The sequence below is a fragment of the Camellia sinensis genome, chromosome 1 (assembly GCF_055761805.1).
Source record: "Camellia sinensis isolate YWXY chromosome 1, ASM5576180v1, whole genome shotgun sequence".
Lineage (NCBI taxonomy): Eukaryota > Viridiplantae > Streptophyta > Magnoliopsida > Ericales > Theaceae > Camellia > Camellia sinensis.
In genome coordinates, this window is record NC_138961.1 from 151,360,067 (window position 1) to 151,379,981 (window position 19,915).

Here is a 19,915-nt window from a genome sequence, read left to right on the forward strand (position 1 = left end):
TTCATGTCTTTGTGGTTTAGTCTCACTTGCTCTCCTTGCTTGATTACAGGACTTTCTAGGTGTGTTTTGTTATTTCAAAAAAAAAAAAAAAAAAAAAAAGGGGTTCTTTCCGCTCGAGCGGAATGTTTTACGCTCGAGCGCGTTTTTCACTCTTGCAGCAGTTTGTTCGTGTTTTGGCAGTTCTGAGAGATGGTTTTTTTAGCTCGAGCGGCCCTTTGCACGCTCGCGCGGGAGTCTGCTTGCTTTGTTGTACGCTCGAGCGGTAATAAGTACGCTCGAGCGGACCAGTTTCATACTTAACTCCCTCTCTCGACTTTTCGAGTCAGTTTTTTTTCCTGTTTCATTTTCTCAATCTAGGGTTTGTTTTGTGGCTGCATTGTGGTCGTTTTTCCTCACATCCATCATCCTACCCACCGATTTGCTCATTGGTAAGTTTTACCCTCTTTGATTTTCGTTGTTTTGTGTTCTTTTTGGTTCTAGTGGTTGTTGGGTTTGTAATTTTGTGGGTTTTGTGTGTCGTTTGTGATCCTCTCTCTCCCACACCTTTTCCTCGTCCTTTTGTCTAGTTTTTTATGGGTGTTTTCTTTAGTGTGTCTGTGGTATTCGGGTTTATCTGTGTTTCTGCTGTCTTGTCGATGTATGGGCTGCTTTCTGTATGTTTATCTCTGTTGAGGTCACTGTGCGTGCGTATGGATCTGGTCTTGAATTCATGGCATTGATTTTCTCATGATTCATACTTATACTTAGCACTTTCTCTCATATTGAGTGTATTAGTTATGAGTTCTTCAATACCATGCTCCTATTTGTTCATTCTTGATCTTTTGCATTGTATACTGAGGATTTCATGCCCTGTTTTTTTTTTTAATTTGATTATTGAACTAATGTTTTGTTTTGGTTTTGTTTTGGTGTGGTTTGGGTTTTGGGTTTGTTGGTTTGTTGGGTGTAATAGTGTCTTCTTCGGTATGTCTGCTCCTGCTCCTAAACGCCGAAAGGCCACCGTTTCTCGCCCTACCTATAACCCTGATAGGTTTCAGTCGGCCACACAATCCAAGTCCTTCCACAAATCTTTTGTGACTCGCACAGTTCATTTAGAACGGAATGTTCAACCTGATACATTTGAGTCCATCCAAATTCGTCCTTTGTTCGACCCTCTAGGTGGTGACCTTGTATTATTGTTTTCAGGGCGTCAGAATCTCGATTGGGTTCGAGAATTCTATTGTAATATGGAGGGTATTCGGGATTATGAGCCATCTTTCACTACATGGGTTAGGTCAACATCCATTTCCGTCACTCCTGCTCTGATTCGCCAACTTCTTCAGATTGAACAAGGCTTTTCCCAATACTATCCTTTCCCTGTTCCTGATCGCCCTACTTGTGACTTTGATGATGTGGCTTTGGAACTGTGTGGTGTTGCCCGTCATTGGCCTAAAGGCGGTTTGATTAAACAGTTTGAACTTCTTCCGGAGTTCAGACTGCTTAATTTGATTGTCTGTGCCAACATCATTGTCACTACACACTCATCCGAGGTCAAACAAGACCAAGGATTCATTTTGTCCTGTATTGCCCGTCACCGGTCTATTGATCTCGCCTCTCTTATTATCAGAAAGATGATCAGTGCTCATAGGCATAAAAAACTTGGCCTTCCCTACGGTTGCTTGATCAACCGAATTTTGTCTGACCTTGGGACCCCTATCCTAGAAGATGATGAGTTTGCCTCTCCTTCTCGCCCTTTTACCAAGAAAACTGTGTCTCAAAGTCGGGCCCATATTAAGGGGGAGTCATCCCGGGTTGGTCCTTCTACAGGAGTTGCTGCTGGTCTTGCTGAAGAGGCCGAGTTTGATGCCGCCGCAGCCGGTGATGATGATGAGGCTCCTGTTCCACCTAGCTCTTTTCCTGATCAGCTTCGGCACTTTGAGGAGGCTATGACCCGGAGGTTAGACTTTCTTGATGCTCGTTTTGACGCCTTTGATGGTCGTCTTGGTCAGCTGGAGCAGACTGCCACTCACACTACTTCGCAGCTGGACCACATCATTTCCTTACTGACGCTTCAGCCGGCCCCTCCTCCACCTGGTGCTTGATTTCTTGCTTTCTTCATTCCCGGTCAAAAAAGGGGAGTGATGTGGGTTGGTCTTTTGATGATTTTCTGGTCTGTTGATGGGTACAGTTGTTTTGTTTTTTTTTGATTCCACAGCTTTTTATGATTCCTTTTTGTTGGTACAGTTGTTCTCTGGTTATCCTTCCTTGGTACAGTTGGATTTTTTATAGTTTTTTTTTGTTATACTATGGATATATGTTTATGGATGGATATATGTTTATGGATGGATGGATACTGGTTGCTTATGCTTGGCTTAATGGTTATTTAATCCAGTTCCACCTGTTTTTGGTTGGTTTGTGTGTGGATTTTTGTTTCAGGTTCATGGAACACGCGCCTCAGTGGATGAAGTTGAATGAATGAAGTTTTTTTTCTAGTTGTGTGTTTGCGGGTTTTAAAAGATTGTTTTGTTTATTTGTTTTGAAACTGTTTTAGTGCGTGTGTGTCAGGAATAATGTTTAGAATGGTTTTGTCCGGGAATTGACAAAGGGGGAGATTGTTAGGTCCCTATGTTGTCAAATCCGGAGACAAAACCTTGTGTTGATTCAAAAGTATTTTTTTGTGTTTTTGTACTGTCCGCTCAAGTGGAGACTTTTGAGCTCGAGCGTAGATTAGCAGGTCTCAGTATTTTGACAGGGCAAGCACAAATACTGGTGGATGTGATTTTATGCTCGAGCGGATTATCATACGCTCGAGCGCATCTCAGCTTATTCACACGCCGTTTTTGGTCAGTCCGCTCGAGCGGGCTGTGGTGAGCTCGAGCGGAGATCGCGGATTCAGTTTCCTATTTAAAGCTGTTAAGGGTGTTTTTGTGAAGGACGTTTTTCGTAGATCTGATCTAAACAAACTAGGGTTGTGTTTAAAGTCTTCTTTGGAGATTTTTGATAGTTTTCCTTGATGTTCTTGAGAGAGTTCTGAACTTATGCATTGAGATTCATACATCAAGGAGATTGCTTCGTAAGGTACAAGAAAGTTCTCTTCGGTGGATTCCGAAGATTAAAGCGTAGAATTCAAAAGGCGTTTGATTCTACGCAGTCGTTAATTCGACAAGTGGAGTTGTGGTGTGGAATCAACTTCAGGATCAATTCCGTGACGAAGGTGTGGTGAAAAAAGTTACAGAAGATTCAGAGACAAATTGACTGGGTTGGGTAATTTGTATTGTGTCTTTGTAATTTTTTTTTTTGTTCTTCAGTAGTGGATTGATAGTGGCGTTTCGCCCGTGATTTTTGATTACAATTGAAGGTTCTTCAATTGTGGTTTTTTCCACGTAAAAAATCGTTTGTGTCGATTTATTGTTTATTCTCAAAAACAAACAAACTAAAATCACTCTCGTAAGTGTTTGATGATTTTAGGTTGAGAGTTTTTTGAATTAATTGGGTTTTGGAATAAGTTAATCTTGATCTAATCACAAATCACGTAGGATTTTCAATTGAGGTGTTTGTTTTGTTTCTTTGGTTGGTTCCTCAGTATTTTTGGGGGGTGCTAGCAAATGATAGGATGGGCTCTTTGGTGCCAATCTAGTTGAGATGATTTAGCCGATCGTGATACTTTTGCACTTGCCTCTCTTTATTGGTGTATTGTGTTTTGTACCTTGCACTGTATTCTTATATCAATAAAGTCACTTTTTTTCCGTTCAAAAAAAAAAAAAAAAAAAAAAACTAGATTAGGTTCAAATTCAATTTTTTTATAATCAAATTCGAATTTAGATTTAGATTATGCCAAATCTGGTCTGAGTTTGTTCCATATAAGAGGCTTGACCGCAATCAATGAAATGTTAGATTGTAATTTAACAAAAAAAATTTAAAATATAAAGGGGTTAAAGGATTCTCATAATCCAAAATGCAATCAATTAATTTAAGTAAATGTTTTTATTTTTATTTTATGTAGATGGTAATTTAAATACGTGGTTTAAGGATTCTCATAATCAATTGCAATGTTACATTGATAGTTTAATAAGTTTGTAATTTAGTTTGCAATATTTGATGCTTGATGCTCCCCCTCTCTCTTTTTTGATGTAAACTCATATATTGTATGATTTTCCATCAATAAAGGTTCTTTTTGCTCATTAAAAAAAAAAAAAAAATTTGTAATTTAGTTCAAAACAAAATCATTGGTAATAATCAATTGCAATATTACAATGAGTAATGCTATAGACCACTAATTTACCATCACTAATACCACCACTAGTGAGGTGGCAATTGAAAAAAAAAAAAAACAAGGCACAAAACAAATGTGGCAGTGGGTGGGACCCACTGCCACATCATTAGAGACACCACTAATTAGTGGTCTAAAGCATTTTTGTATTACAATGACAGTTTAATAAGTATGCACTTTAAGTTCAAAACAAAAATCAATGGTAATTGGCAGTTAAATTTTAAATGGTTTTAGGATTCCCATAATCATATTTGCAATAATCTTGCAATGGTAGTTCAATAAATATGTAATTTAGGTTCAAAACACAATCAATGGTGATTTAAGTAAATGCTTTAAGTTGAAAACAAAAATTTTCTTGAAATAATCTTGATTATTATAACATTATTATAACACAATCAGTGCTGTCCTGGTTTGTTGTGCATCAGTGCTGGTCTGTCGAAATACATCACTGCCTGTTGTTCTACTTTGGTTAGGGACTGCTTCTACTGTAAGTTTGATCTGCTGGGGTGGAATGGATGAATTGGTGATAGTCTGCTGGGGTGAATTGGTGAGGTCAGTGGTTCTGTTCCAGGTTGTGGTTCTGAATTGGTGAATTGGTGGGGTGGATGTGTTATTCTCAATGGTTGTGTTATGCTGAATGGTTGTGTTATAGCACTGCCTGTTGTTCTAAACTTCACTATTCGGTTATTCTGTTATGCTGAATGGTTGTGTTCCTCACAGTAGTCAGTGTATAACTGCAGTGCTATAGATGCTGTCCAGGTATATCAACTCAGTGGATTGGTGATGGCTTGGGTGAATTGATGTTGTCAGTGGTCTGTTCCTTAAGCCTCATTTGTTAGTAGTGAAGTTCAGTCAGTGAAGTTTAGTTTTTCAGTTTTTGCTCCTCTTCTGCTTCTTTTTGTCTTGGTTTGTTGTTGGTTTCTCACCAACTGGCGCTTGGAGCTTCAGTTAGCTCCAAGCTCCTCTTTATTGATGTCCTGTATACTTTTTGCATACCTTCATCAATAAAGATTTTCTTTGCCGATCAAAAAAAAAAAAAAAAAAAAAAAAAAATTACAAAGATATTGTAGAGGATCCTATTCCCAAAAGACCAAATCGTTGTGTATGAAATTTTTATGCAAAAATTCTGTTTATATTGCATTACCTTTTCTGAAAATTTCAAATTACTTTTCTTCAACACTTTTATGATAAAACACAATGAACAAAAGCAAACCTTTTTAAACACACACAAATTTTTTATTTTTTATTTTTTTAATAAAAAGAACTTCATTTCAAATGAAGGCAAAGATAAAGTTACTACCAGCGATGCATACAATAAATCCAACCCACAAGGTACTAAACAAGAGACAAACAAAGGCATCAACATAAAAACAACCCAATGTATCTGTGAAGTCTAAAAACAGCCCAATGTATTTTGAAGCAAAAGCAAGAAAAGAAGAAAAATCCTTCAAATATGTCTACTATAAAGTAGCAATCTTTGCACAATAAAACATTAAAACAGCTAGCTAAAACATAGGTGGTCATTAATCCACATTAGAGCAATCCAAGGCAGCCTTTATTTTCTGGACAGTGGAGCTGACAAGGGTATTGACAATAGCCACAGACTCCATGTTGAGTTGCTTTGAATGTAAGTGATTAGATACCAGAATCTGGAAAACCACCGTGAGAAGCGAACCACCGGACCTTTTGTTACCACCGCCACCTGTGCTCGTTGAAGCTGCTTTGTCATGATGATGAGGAGGAGGAGGAGGAGGAGGAGGAGGACGGCCATCATTCGAGATTATCAAGCCTGATGGAAGTATGGGTATGTTTGTGGAGTCATCGCCGCTTATTGCTGACTTGATGGCTGGGAAGTCTATTGGGGCATACACTATCACTGAACCCGCCATAGGCTCTGTGCAACTCTCCTGAAGCATCAGCATGCTGTTATCATTGGAGGCGAACGACTGCTAATTTACGTACACTCTGTTAGTAACCATGCATTAAAAACAAATTGATAATTCAAATAGACAAGTGATCAACAAACATGAAAGCATTTTTAGATCTCACATGGAACCAAAAACTAAACTAGTTTATGTTTCATTCTCTGAATCAACCAAACAACTTCCATGACTTTGTAGTGACAAACTCAAGGGGGATTTGAATTAGAGGGATGTTATGAGTTCAACTTTCCTTAAGAAAAGTTGAATTAAAGGGATAAGCACTTGATACATTGTAAATAGTAGAAATGTTATTATAATATCAATTTCTATAAGCATAAAGAGTGAAAATGCGATAAAAACATATATATATATATATATATAAGCATTTTTGTTTTTACATCTATGTTGAGTTATAGCTAAGTGCAAATATAAGACAATAATTTATTTATTTTTATTAGTAAAATAAAGCTTTAGTGATGACAATCAGAATACAAGACACATGACAAACATCAATAAAGAGAGTGAACGTGAAGAGTATCAAAGTAAAACAAAATGATTCTACCTAAGTTGGCACTAAAAGGCAAGCCCAATCGATATTGTCTAGACACTACAACATAAAAGGATTTTAGGGACCAACTCTTTATCTCCAATGCCAAAAACATTATTAAACCAATTACTATCGTCAAGAGAATTGTTACTAAAAGTTCGCTCCAAATTTTTTATATTAAAAAAAGACCTTTAGTGACAAAATTTTGAAAAATGTCACAAGATAAAATGATTTCATTCCAAAAGGATTCACTTTTTGAAGTAAATGCACTCATAAGAAAAGTTGCATAAAATTATGAAATATGAGATAAATTAGACTAAAATTTTTTATATAGTCCTAAAGGAAAGGCATTATATGATCATTATTATAAGTCAAAAGTAATATAAATATATTGATATATTTGAATAAGTGTTCTAATCGCCTTAAAAGGTTATATCAAATAGCTTTGTATGATTTCTATAGACAAACATCTCCATGCATCCTTGCACCCTCTATTATATTGTTTATTTTATGCTTTTGCTACATCCAACAAATTTGGTATCAAGGTGGTTATTTTCCAAACCGCTTGGATTTTTTCTAGACTCCCAAATAACTTTCTCAAACCATTTTTTTGAAAAGAAGTCCAAAAATCACGCATGATCCAAAATCAAAGAGTTTTTATTTTTTATTTTTATTTTAATATTTAACTTTAAAAAAAATCTTCTTTTTAGAAAATAAAAACTTGGCAAGTGCTATCCAAGGTCCAAAAAAGGCAAAATAAGAAAGGAAAAAAATAAAATTCATAAGCTAACAACTGTTTCATTGAGAATAAATAAAAAATGTTCGTCTCGAAAAAAAAGAATGAGAAATTGGGTGTTACTAACAACTGCTTCATCTAGTGTTACTCTACAAATGAAAATGAGTTTGTCAAAAGACACCTGGAAGTTGGGACAAAAATAGGCATTTTGTACATGTGAAAAAATGAAAAAGGGCAAGACACCCTAGGAAGAAGTATGAAAGGTCATGGAAGTGCAAAAAAGGGCACACAATTTTTAGAAAATGGGAAGCTAACCAAGTTGGGACAAACATAGTGATTCAACAAAGTGACATAAGAATGGATGAAATGCTAAGATAAATGAAGGTAGATTAGAAAAGTTTGCAGAACATATTTCAAATGATTGAGAATCTGTTCGGAGCAAATTAAAATATTATGAGTAAATTATAAATATATCTCAAGAGGTTTGGATAAAATATAAATTCTCCTTGCGGTTTAAAAAATTACAGACTCCTCTTTTGATGAGCCATTTAACACAGTTAACATACAAGATAAAATTACCATATTACCCATCATTCACCTTGCCAAACCACCTCCCACCCTACCTAGCTAGCCCTTATCAATACTTCCCCATATTCAACCACCTTCAACTGCTAGCCCCACCCCATTCCTACATTCTCTCGACAATCTCAACCTCATGCCCCATAAACCATCCTTGTAGCACCCAACTGCCATTGGAAACCCCTAAACCCACCATTTTGTTTTTAATCAATCTTCTTTATAGTTCACTGAAATATTTTTTGGGCATAAAATAAGAAAATTGGTATCCCACCAACATTTTTTTTTATCAACAAAAGAAAACTTTATTGATGAAGAAACATACAAAGTATGGGGACATACATAAATAAAGAGGAGGGTGCAAAAGGCATCACGTGAAACACGAAGATCCCAACTAGGTTGGCACCTCAATGCACACGAAATTATCTGCTAGCACCAACACCAAGCTCTAAGTTGGTGAGAAACCAACAGACAGAGCAAAATAATAAACAAAACAAAAAAACACAAGAAAACACAAAGCTGCAACACCTGAGGTTGGTGTTAGCTTAAGTTTGGGTTGATTTCTTAGTGCCTTTGTCGTCCTCTTTATTGATGTATTTCTAATATGTACATATGCAGTTTCATCAATAAAATTTCCTTTTACTAATCAAAAAAGAAAGAAAAAAAGAGGGGTGTTGAAAATTGAATCCACAATTTTCTAGAATATAATTAAATTCGATATATATATATATATATATTTTGAAACAGCCAAAAGGAATTTTATTGATAATGATCAAGCAGAAAAACATTGACAATCATCAATAAAAAGGAAGGAGCAAAGAGCACAAAAAATCTAATAGCAAAAGTTGGTAAGACACCAACCTAACAGCACAAAAAGACCAACAGATGAACTCCAACAGCACAAAGACACCAACAGATGAACTCCAAGAAAAACCATTAGCACACAGAGATCTAAATTAGCCACACAGGACAGAATTACTCCCCAAACAGTATCTGACTTGCTTTAAATTGGTCAGAAAGTCCTGGACAGTAAATTGGATATATTGACTATAATCTTTTATGTACCTTTATTTATGGACGTTCTATGGTAAATATTGCAAGTTAAAAAGGCATATTTGAGTCAGTATTTTTATATTGAAAAAGATCTGTAAGGTTCCTATTTTTTTTTTTTTTTTTTGATCAGCGATCTGTAAGGTTCCTATAATCGTATATCTCCATGTATACTCATTTTCTAGCAAATTTTAATCTTCTATTGCCCCCAATATATTTCACAGCATATGACTGAACATTTATTTATTTATTTTCTTTACTCATTGAAGAAGATATTAAATTGCGAATCCAATGAATAACCGCTACAACACTCCACACAACAATGGAAATTAAGTAGAAATGCAATTACCTGGATAATCGATATACAATTTCCTGGGTGAGTTCCATACGAGACATGTGCAATTTCATTCACTGGGTTTCCATTCGAGAGCACATCCCACTATTACATTGATAAAAAGAATAAAATTTAAACACTTGAGGCCACCCATGCAATGCATTATTATGATTATTTTCTAGATGAAAATTGTTTGTTACTATACTAGTAGAATATAAAATGAAATGAACCTGATGTCGTGTTTTCTCGTCTGTGAAGAAATTGAAGAGAGTCTCGGATGATAGAGGGAGCCACAGAGAGGAAGCAGCACTGACAATCATGCCACTGGGTTGACCTATTTCATTGTTTTGGCGAACGGAGACTCGAATTCCACTATTGTTCAGTTCTGACAAATGAGGAAAATCTAGTTTACCTGACATGCTCAGCATTTTCCAAAAATTCTTTACCATTCTCTGGGATAGGTCCATTATGCTTTTTCTTCCTTCTGGTATATCGAACACTGAGTTAAAAAAAGAAGTTGAATCACGAATAAATCCCCTGTGATTTATAAAAAAATATATGTAACTCTCTCACATTCTCAAAATTACATTCAATCTCTTGAAGTTTATATCTACGTAATAAAATGCCCTATCTATAATCTACCGTTAGGTCAACAAATGGAATCCGATGATATCAACAATTGTAGTTTTTTAGCTACTTTTTTTTTTTTTTTATCACCTAGAATATAATCTAATATATTATTAATTAATTTACATTAGAAGATAGTTAGCAAAAATTAATTTAACTTTTGTGACAACACTACTGTGCAACTAAACTAGACTTCTTCTAAATAATATACAAGCCTCCCAAACAATGCATTGCTTGAAAATAGCAAAAACAATGTCTAACCCTAATTCTAATCTCTCTCTCTCTCTCTCTCTCTCTCTCTTCCATCACCATCATTCCCATTGCCACATCATCTTCCTTATAACTCCATTCCTGAATGGAACTACCACCAGGACCTCACCATGGCACTACCACTCCACCAATCGCCTTCCACCAGTGACTCTATATGTCTTCAGCCGGGGTCGAGGGAGGGTAGGGCTGGGGTGGTTTATTTTTTTGTTGAATAGAAAGTATTATTTTATTAAGGTTAGTAAAACATTACCAAAAAGAAAACAACACAATAAAAAACTAATAATAATGAGTATGTTTGAGAGTTTGCAAAAAGTAAGTACCCCCTCCGAGTTCATGTCTAGGTAAGGATGCCCCTACTAAGTATGCTAATCTCTCAGACATCCGGTGAAGAGTGGTGATCCATCTGTGGGCTCCATATGCTAAACCACCACATACTAAATCTCTATAGAGACGATGAGTTTGGGATTTATCGTCCACTTCCACGTGTTCCACCCATGTAACCTAACAATAGAAGAGGGAATATAAATTACAAATCAATAACATGCTATTTATGGCTAGGGATAATTATCCATTTCAAATCTCTTTTTTTTTTGTCTTTTTATTCTACAAGCACTGACCTCACAACATCCATTAGGCTTATCTTGAAGCATGCAACCGGAAGGAAGCCTCCACGATCGTAGAGGCGAACCATGAGGGTCTGGGTCTTTTGATAATTTGGAGCAATCATATTCATATGATACATCAACCATCATCCACACACTTGCCTCCACTTCTCTACAGTATCGGAGGAAGTAGAATTCTCGAGGCGCCACAAGAGGTGATAATATATGCATTTGTTCGTACATCTGTATCAATTAATTGTTATGAAGAATGAAAATCTCATTATATATATATATACATATACATCTGTTTTCCTTTTTCCCTCTTGTCGGTCTCTCACCAACTGGAGGTTTGAGCTTCATTTAGCTCTTAGCTCCTCTTTATTGATGTTTCCCATTGTACCATGTACGTGCTTCATCAATAAAGTTTTCTTTGCCGATCAAAAAAAAATATATATATATATATATATAAATGGATGTTTAGTACTACTACTACCTACCAGCTGCAAAGATCCGGCTTGATCTCCCAACATTCTGGTATCAACTACTTCAATTGTCCTTGCTTTTGTAACTATTGTAGGAAAAAGATCCACCCATTTATTCTGCATAATTAAAGCATTTACTCACATAATGTAAATATATAGTAAGTCTGTAAGAAGAAATAAAACATGTGATATGCATGATAGATAAGAGAGGAGGCAGGGAGAGTTATGAGGATGAAACCAAACAAACCGAGTCTAGAAACATGTCGAGCAAGTGCACTGCACTCATTGGAACCACACCGGAATCTTTGGATGACTCCATCCGGGCAGTGGAACTTTTAAAGTGAATAGACCTTGGGAAAAGCTTGTTATAGCTGTCACGGTGAAGAAGATATGATGATCTTCGGCTGTTACCATCATGATCAACCGGGGAGGAGGACTTGATCCACACCGGTTCATTTACTTGCAAAAGCCTGATCAGTTCGTCCATGGCACTTACTGCTGTATCAATCATGGCCATTTTTTCCATCTCAAATTTGTTGTTCCCATAATCATTTATTAACGGGTATTGCATCTGTTGTTGCTTTGTGGAATTATTGTTATTGTTTGAATTCCCAATATGGTCATCAAGTTGCTGAAACTGATGTTGAAGCTGATCAATGGAATTAGAAGAAGAGCCTCCCAATATCCCTTGACTTGCTGGGAAACCTAATATATTTGTCTGTGATTGGAAGTCCATTGAGCTCAATGATTGAATTTGCGCAACTGGTTTTCCCAGGGAGTTGGCAATAAGGTGGGACATTCTTTCATACTACAAAGCCAAAGCATACAACAATCAATCAATAAAAACAACGAGAAAAACAGCCGATCAAAAAAAAAAAAATCCTTTTAAGTTAATCATAGTGGAATAGAAGAATAAAAATTGTCCAAAACCCTAATTATTCTTTTTCTAGCCGCGAGTAAAGAGCAATATATTGATGCAAAAAAGTACAACCACGACAATCATTCCAACCCTAAATTAACTATGAAGGAACAGATGAACTAGCCTCTTGTTTTAAATGGGAATTTTGCATCTTCAGTTTTTGCACATCAAGTTGTCTTTCTTCTTCCCCAAAGGGTGGACCACCACAAGTCGGGCATATCACATTTTTGAGAGCCTCTCTGATAGCAAGGTTCTCGCATTGGATTTTTTCATTCTCTACCTTAAGAGCATTGTTATCAGCTCTCTCATTCTGAGCCTGAAAATTATTGAAAGATGAATCACCGTTATGCTGAAAATTTTGCCTAAAACACACATGCTCTTGGACGTAAGCAGGAGTTCAGAATGATAAAAAGAGAGCACCTTTGTTTGAGTCCTCTTGTTCTGAAACCAAAACTTGATCTGCTTTGGCTCAAGCCCCAATTCCCTGCCCAGTTGACGCCGCTGATTGTCATCTGGATGTGGGCATTCCTTGAAGAACCTTCATCCAAAAAACACATTAATTAACTATATATCAAGATTTGCCGATCAAAAAAAAAAAAAAAAAACTATATATCAAGATTCAAGAAATCAAGAGAGAGAGAGAAAAGCAAGAGGAAAGTAAGAGCCCATTCATAGATTTAAATAGATCAGACCAATCACCAATAAGAAAACTATGTTGAATTGAAAAAAACATTGGCCAAACAAATTCAAAACCAATGAATGCATCACCAAAGATCCATTTAAAAGAGTTTGCATCAGAAAGTTGACGAAAAATGTATAACAGTACTGCGTAAATACTTGGCGGCTGTAGATTAATGATAAAAATATCCTTTGATGAATTCATTGTCATTAACCATAGACACACAACACAAAGACATGGATGAAAAAAAAAAAAAAATCATTAATTAATCAAATGCAAAACCCTAAACGTGATACCGAATAGAGAAAGAGAAAAAAATAAAATAAAAACTACCATTAAGACAAACCAATGATAATCAATCCAAGGCCCTAGAGTCATAAAATTCATATCGATTATCTCAAGAAAAACCAGAGATTCCAAGATGGCCATAGACATGAAACCTAAACAAACTCTTCAAAAAACAAAAAGGATCTTACGCCTCAAGCTGTTGTATCTGGTAAGCAGTGTGGCGATGATAGTGTTTCTTGTTTTTGCGAGAACTGGAGCCTGCCTCTTGTTCTTCTCCAGACCCATTAGCATTATTACTTCCATAACCAACAAAGTCCATCATTTTCATTTCACTTTCTCTCTCCTGGTTCAGACAAGAATATGGGTTGGTTAACTTAATCACTCAGCCTCATGTATATATATATCATTCTCACATACTACTACGTGACGTAAGAGTTGAAACAAGAGTACCCCACTGTATTTAACCTGGTTTTTGACATCGTATCCACACCAAGATGTACATTGTCTGTCTGTCTATATAGAATTTCCACAAAAGGACAATTTAATCTCATTTACAAGCAGGAACCAACGAATCCCATTAAATTAGCCACATTAAAGACAATATTTCTCCTTCAAAAAAAAAAAAAAATGAAAAAAAAAGAAAGAAAGATGATATTTGGTTTTTCTTGTAATTAAAAAAAAGGGTCATGTGTTACGAGTTGACACTCCGAGTAACATAACATCCTAAAAATCTTAATGTGAACACGGATTTGCTACATATAAGGAAGCAACCAAATATGTCAAAATATTCAATTCCATTTTTTTTTAATATACTTTTTACATTTTTTTATTTTTTTGTGGAGCAAAATTTAGTTGGATTTTCTATGTTAAAAAAATAAAGGTAAATTATAAACACACCCATTGAGATTTGATTAAAAAAAATATATTGTAACTTATAATTTTAGAAATTACATCTCGTCCATTTAAATTTTTAATCACCTAACAAATGACTCATTTTATTAATAAATTATTATAAGCCGATTAATAGTTTTTAATTATGTTATAAATATATTTTAATTAATAATTTAGATAATTTTATTGTTATATAAAAAAATAGTTAGGAATTTTATTTTTTGTTTTAATTTTGTTAAATAAAAAAAGATACTTATAATTTCTAAAATCAGACAATCTATAATTTAATCAAAATTCAGAAGTATTTTTATAATTTATCCCAAAAAAAAAAGCCAAATATGCTAAAGATTAAAAATGATAATCTGTCTGACAGATGGGTTTTCACTTGCCAAATTAGTGGGTAACGCTTGGATAACAGAACACACAAGTGCTCTCTCTCTCTCTCTCTCTCTCTCTCTCTCTCTCTCTCTCTCTCTCTCTCTCCATACATTCGCAAACTATTAAAATACGTGAATGAATATAAATTTGTTTTTAGAATAATTGAATTTACAATTTTATTAAGGTCATGTGGGGCTCACCATTTTAGCCTAATTACATTATGTGTTTGTTTACCCACTCTCAGAGTGTATGAATAAATTTATTTTTCTATTTATCGAATGCATGGCCACAAAATTTAAAGGAGTTGGATTTCTTTTATTCCATAATCTAGATTGGAGGGTGCTGTATGGGCTAGTGGAACCCATCATGAGTTTTGTTTTGATATCTAAACTGTTCATTTTATAAAAAAATTTATTTATATCATCAAAAAAAGAAAAAAAGAAAAAAAAGTGATAATCGCAACCTATTCAATTTATTATATTTGTGTTAGAAAACATAAAATAAAAAAATAAACGACAAGTGTATTTTCATTCATTTTTTGTGTGTGAAAAACATAATAAATTGAACGAACTATAATTATTGGATTGGTCTCTTCTTTTGTGAATGATATACACAAAAGACTTTACAAAGTAGGGAATGATATGCTTTGGTGTATTGTGTTTAGGATTATTTATTTATTTATTTATTTTTATTTCTTTCTGCTTTTTGTTCTTTTGCTTTGGTCTCTGTCTGTTATCGGTCTGTTGGTTGAGTTCTCCTCAACTAGCTTTTGACAAGTGCAAGCACATGATTGGGTAGCTTTTCTTGCGTTAATCTAGTTGGGATGAGCATGGCTCATTATGATGCTATTAACACTGTTTTTGTCTATCTTTATTAGTGTAAGATATAAAAGTTTTATCCTTAATTCTGATTCAATAAAATTTATTTTTGCTGATAAAAAAAAAAAAAAAAAAAAACATGAGGGACAACAACCTAATTGGAATATGTCTTAAGCAATTATGTTTATATCCTAATCTGTTTCTATTGATGTAATCTTGTTGTTATGCTTGTACTATATTATTGTTAAAGGTTAAAGGCTAGTAATAAAGTTTGGGTTTTATTAAAAGTTTGGGTTTAATTAAGGCTATAAGGTTAAAGGCTAGTAATAAAGTTTGGGTTTTATTAAAAGTTTGGGTTTAATTAAGGCTTTGTTTGGGATATTTTTTTTTTAGGCTATTTTAGTCACAAAAAAGACAAAATAGACTAAAAAGCCAATAAGACAAACAATAGTTTGGATGGCCCTGTTATCAACCAACAATAGGTTGTTGATGGTACATTGATATCTTTTTTTGATCGGTAAAAAAAGAAACTTTATTGATGCAAGAGCAAAGTACAAGGTACAAAATCAAAAACATCAATAAAAAGAGACAGTTGCAAAGGCATAACGATGAGCCAAATCATCCCAAATATATTGACACCAAAAAACTTATCATATCATTTGCTAGCACCCCTGCCAAAAAGCATCACGATACATTGATATCTTGTGATGCAGATTTAAATGAGATTTGATATATCATAAGAATTCTTAGATGTTTTAAGGTGATTTCAGGGTTAAGGATAAGTACTTTTGGAATTCAAAAAACACTCGTTAGGAAGACACTTCTTGAAAGATTTTGTATACATGTAAGAATGTCCCGAGAAGGCAAACAGCATGGTCATGGGAATGATGGAGGTGGATGGCAACCAGTGGTCCGTCGTCATGGTGGCAGGGGAGTATGGAACAGCAGGGCAGACGCAGCCATATACTCTGTTTTTGTGGATAATATTCCAGAAGCTATGGGAACTAGAGGGTTATACAATATCTTCTCCAACTACGGGGTAGTCATGGATGCTTTTATTCCAAACAAGCGAAGAAAGATGACACGATCTCGTTTTGGCTTTGTACGTTACAATTGCTCTGTAGCAGCGGACATGGTAGTACAAAAAGCACACGGGCTTTGGTGTGATGACAGAGCATTGAAGGTCAAAATGGCGGAGTTTGAAAAGGTGTTTGGTCCAAAGCCCAGGTCGAGACAAGTACCACAGACAAGAATGGCTACAAATGACAGTCTCATGGTTACTACTAGATATCAAAGGACCAGGTCCTTTGCTGAGGTTGTGAGAGGAAGAGGTATCCAAACTGCTGCTATCCGAACTATTCATGTTGTTGAGGAAGGTAATGGTTGGTTGTACGAAAGCGTAGTAGCAAGATTAAAACCATCCTTATCAGTGGTTAAGTTTAAGGAGGAAATAGTAAGGCAAGGCTTTGGGGATGTTAAGGTGAGACTGGGTGGGGGAAGAGATATGGTTCTAACCTTCACCTCAGTTGAAGATATGAACATCAAATTTTAGGAAATGCAAGAGTGGCTCAACGCATGGTGTGAATCAGCTCATATATGGCGGCATGGGCTGGTGCTCGAACAAGAACGACATGTCTGGCTAAGTTGTTATGGAGTTCCACTGAACTTGTGGAGTTTCTCTACATTTAGCAGCGTTGGCAAGATCTGGGTGCAGTGGATGCTATAGATGATGATACTCTTCGGCTTAATTCCCTTCATTGTGGTAAAGTGAGGATAGCCACGACTAGTATGGATACTATTAATCACACCATTAATCTAGAGTGCAAAGGTACACTATATCCTGTGCGGGTGTGTGAGGAACAAAATTATAGTTTCTAAAACTTTGTAGGATCAATGTATATGCCAATCTAATAAATGGAAGAATGGAGTGGGGTCACCTTCAGAGGCAAGTGCAGAGGCCCAGATCACGGACAAAAGCAGCAGGTATGAGGAAGAAGATGACGATGTGGAGGTCCAGATGGACAAGAAGTCAGATCTACGGGGTGATGTGGAGGTCCAGCTGGGCAAGAAGTCAGATTCACGGGGTGATGTGGCTGGAGTGGGTACTATTGTATCACCTATTGTTACAGATGCACTGGACGGGGATGATAGACTGACAGATGTCTCAGGGGTAGCTGAAACTGATATGATGAAGTAAATGTCAACGGAGGGTGGCGCACGCGTAAATCAATTGGCAGAGGTAGGGATGAGCTGCAAGCAGTGTGATGATAGTGTCAGGCGTAGGGTAGATGGTGATGTATATACTCCTGGGTTCATTAGAAGTTTAAGTGGGTCTGAAAGTAATAGGCCGGGTATTCACCTTGAAGTGGCTCTTGATGGGGCCCAAATGGCAGGTGGGTTGGTTGGGTTGGCCCAAAGAACTGAGGGACTAGTTCAACTTGGTAAGTCTAACTTCCAAGACCCAATTACTTTTCTAGAGGGGCTTGATCAGTGTGTAAATCGTAACACAGTTAGTCTAAAGAGTTTTTTAGCCCATAATACAACAGCATCCATCTGTCTAGCAAAGAAGGAAAAAATGAAAGGAAAAGCACTACCAGCTTCAACAAAACAGTTTTAGAAGCAGCAAATGAAAGGGAAATTTGATGTTTCCACGGGGTTGGGGGCATCTTCATTGAATTTGAGGAAAGGAGCAGTGTTCAGGTCGGCGGTAGCGGCCATCTCACTATCAATGGCAAGCGAAAATAGTAGAGGAAGAAGATTATTGACGGAGGCAGAAGCTTCAATTCAAATAGGCAAAGCCCTTGGCCTTGAGTGTGAAAGCAAAGAAGAGGAGGTGCTTAGTAAATTGCATGATCGGCTGGGTAGAGGGTTTTCATATGCTTATGAAGATACAATCCTGGAATGTGAAGGGAATTGGAAGGCCTGAAAAGAGATGACAAATAAAGAAAAGTCTTGCAGAGAGAAAAGTGGATATTGTGCTACTACAAGAAACCAAGAAGGCAGTAGTTGATTCTACCTTGGTTAGGTCTATGTGGCCTGGGGATCAATTTGATTTCATGGCAGTAGATGCGATTGGTCAAGCTAGAGGGCTACTATGTATTTGGAACCCTGAGGTGTTTTTCCTGAAGGATTGCTGCAGTACCCAGAATTTCATCCTTTTATCAGGTACATTATTTTCCAGTTTTGATTGTGTAGTTATTAACATCTATGGTTCTAACGAGGTGGTTAAAAGAAAAGAGACTTGGGATGTGTTAGTGAGGTTGAAATCCAATTTCTTGGGGCCATGGTGTATGGGGGGTGACTTTAATGAAATAAAGAACATCTCCGAAAGAATAGGGTGTTCGAGAAGGAATCGTGGGATGAGGGACTTTAATAATATGATTGAACAACTCGAGTTGATAGACATTCCTATGTTAGGGAGGAAGTTTACTTGGTGCAATTCTCAAGCTAGGGAGAAATGGAGCAGAATTGATCGATTTCTTCTTAATTATGAGTGGGTGCATAATTTTTCCTTCAAATTATGGGGGCTTCCTAGATTTTTGTTCGATCATTGTCCTATTATCCTGATGGAGGATGATAGGGATTGGGGCCCTAAGACTTTTAGGTTCCTCAATGCCTGGCTTCTACATCCCAAATTTTTATCTTGTGTTCAACAAAGTTGGTCGGAGCACTTGGAAATACTTGGGGCTTCCTTTGGGGGCTAATCCCAGCAGGAGGAGCACTTGGAAACCTGTTCTTGATAAGTTCAAACAAAAATTGTCCACATGGAAGAGAAGGTTGTTATCTTTTGCTGGGCGCTTAACTCTTATTAAATCAGTTATGTCTAATCTGCCCATCTATTATCTCTCATTGTTTAGAATCCCTGCTGGAGTGGCAAAGGAAATTGAGAGAATGCAATCTGCATTTCTTTGGGGTGGATCCAATCTTCGAAGGAAAATTCATATGGTCCGGTGGGAGGTGGTTTCTAAAAATTAAGAAATTAGGTGGGTTAGGGTTGAGGAGGATAAAAAGTTTCAATCAATGTCTCTTGCTGAAATGGTGGTGGAGATTTGGTGTAGAGAATAAATCCCTTTGGAAGGAAGTGATTTGCTCCAAGTATGTGTCATTGGATGGAAGATGGACACCACAGTTAATAGGCAGAGAATCCAAGATCTGGTCAGATATTATTCAAGCTGTACTGTCCAATCCAGAGCTGCACCACTTTTATATTTCTAATTCTCAGATTGTTCTGGGGGATGGGAGGAGAGTTCGATTTTGGAGAGACAAGTGGGTGTGTAATGTATGCCTAATGGAGGAATTCCCAAGGCTCTTTTCCTTATCTAATGATAAAAATGGTGTGGTAAGAGTGTTTTTTGAAAAAAAGGAAGAGAATGGTGGCTGGAACATGGACTTCAGAAGACCTCTGTTGGTAATGGGAGGAGGAAGAAGTTAACAGACTTTTTCATTTGCTGAATTCTGCACCAATTCTGTGCAATTCCAGATCTGATGAGCTCATATGGGGTGCAGAACCATCTAATCTTTTCTTTGTTTCCTCAGTATATCTTTGGAGT

The 19,915-nt window shown here is 36.3% G+C and overlaps 1 protein-coding gene across 1 annotated transcript; it reads right to left on the reverse strand.

The window, feature by feature from the left end:
* Nucleotides 1-5,769: 5,769 nt before the first annotated feature.
* Nucleotides 5,770-13,683, reverse strand: LOC114323221 (homeobox-leucine zipper protein ROC8). The gene is made up of 10 exons (XM_082867923.1): nt 13,467-13,683; nt 12,732-12,849; nt 12,436-12,627; nt 11,640-12,200; nt 11,408-11,509; nt 10,926-11,153; nt 10,629-10,809; nt 9,642-9,910; nt 9,427-9,516; nt 5,770-6,195 (listed from the first exon to the last, which is right to left on the reverse strand). The coding sequence occupies exons 1-10, from the start codon at nt 13,604-13,606 to the stop codon at nt 5,770-5,772; spliced, it is 2,307 nt and encodes a 768-aa protein (XP_082724049.1). The 5' UTR covers nt 13,607-13,683.
* Nucleotides 13,684-19,915: the final 6,232 nt, after the last annotated feature.

Bases quoted from the DNA above. Each gene is read 5' to 3' on its own strand.
- LOC114323221 (XM_082867923.1), bottom strand. From the start codon at position 13,606: ATGAAAATGATGGACTTTGTTGGTTATGGAAGTAATAATGCTAATGGG. The intron at 12,850-13,466 runs GTAAGATCCTTT...TTTTGGATGAAG, and splicing joins CAGATACAACAGCTTGAGGC to GTTCTTCAAGGAATGCCCAC. The intron at 11,154-11,407 runs GTAGGTAGTAGT...TAATTGATACAG, and splicing joins AAGCCGGATCTTTGCAGCTG to ATGTACGAACAAATGCATAT.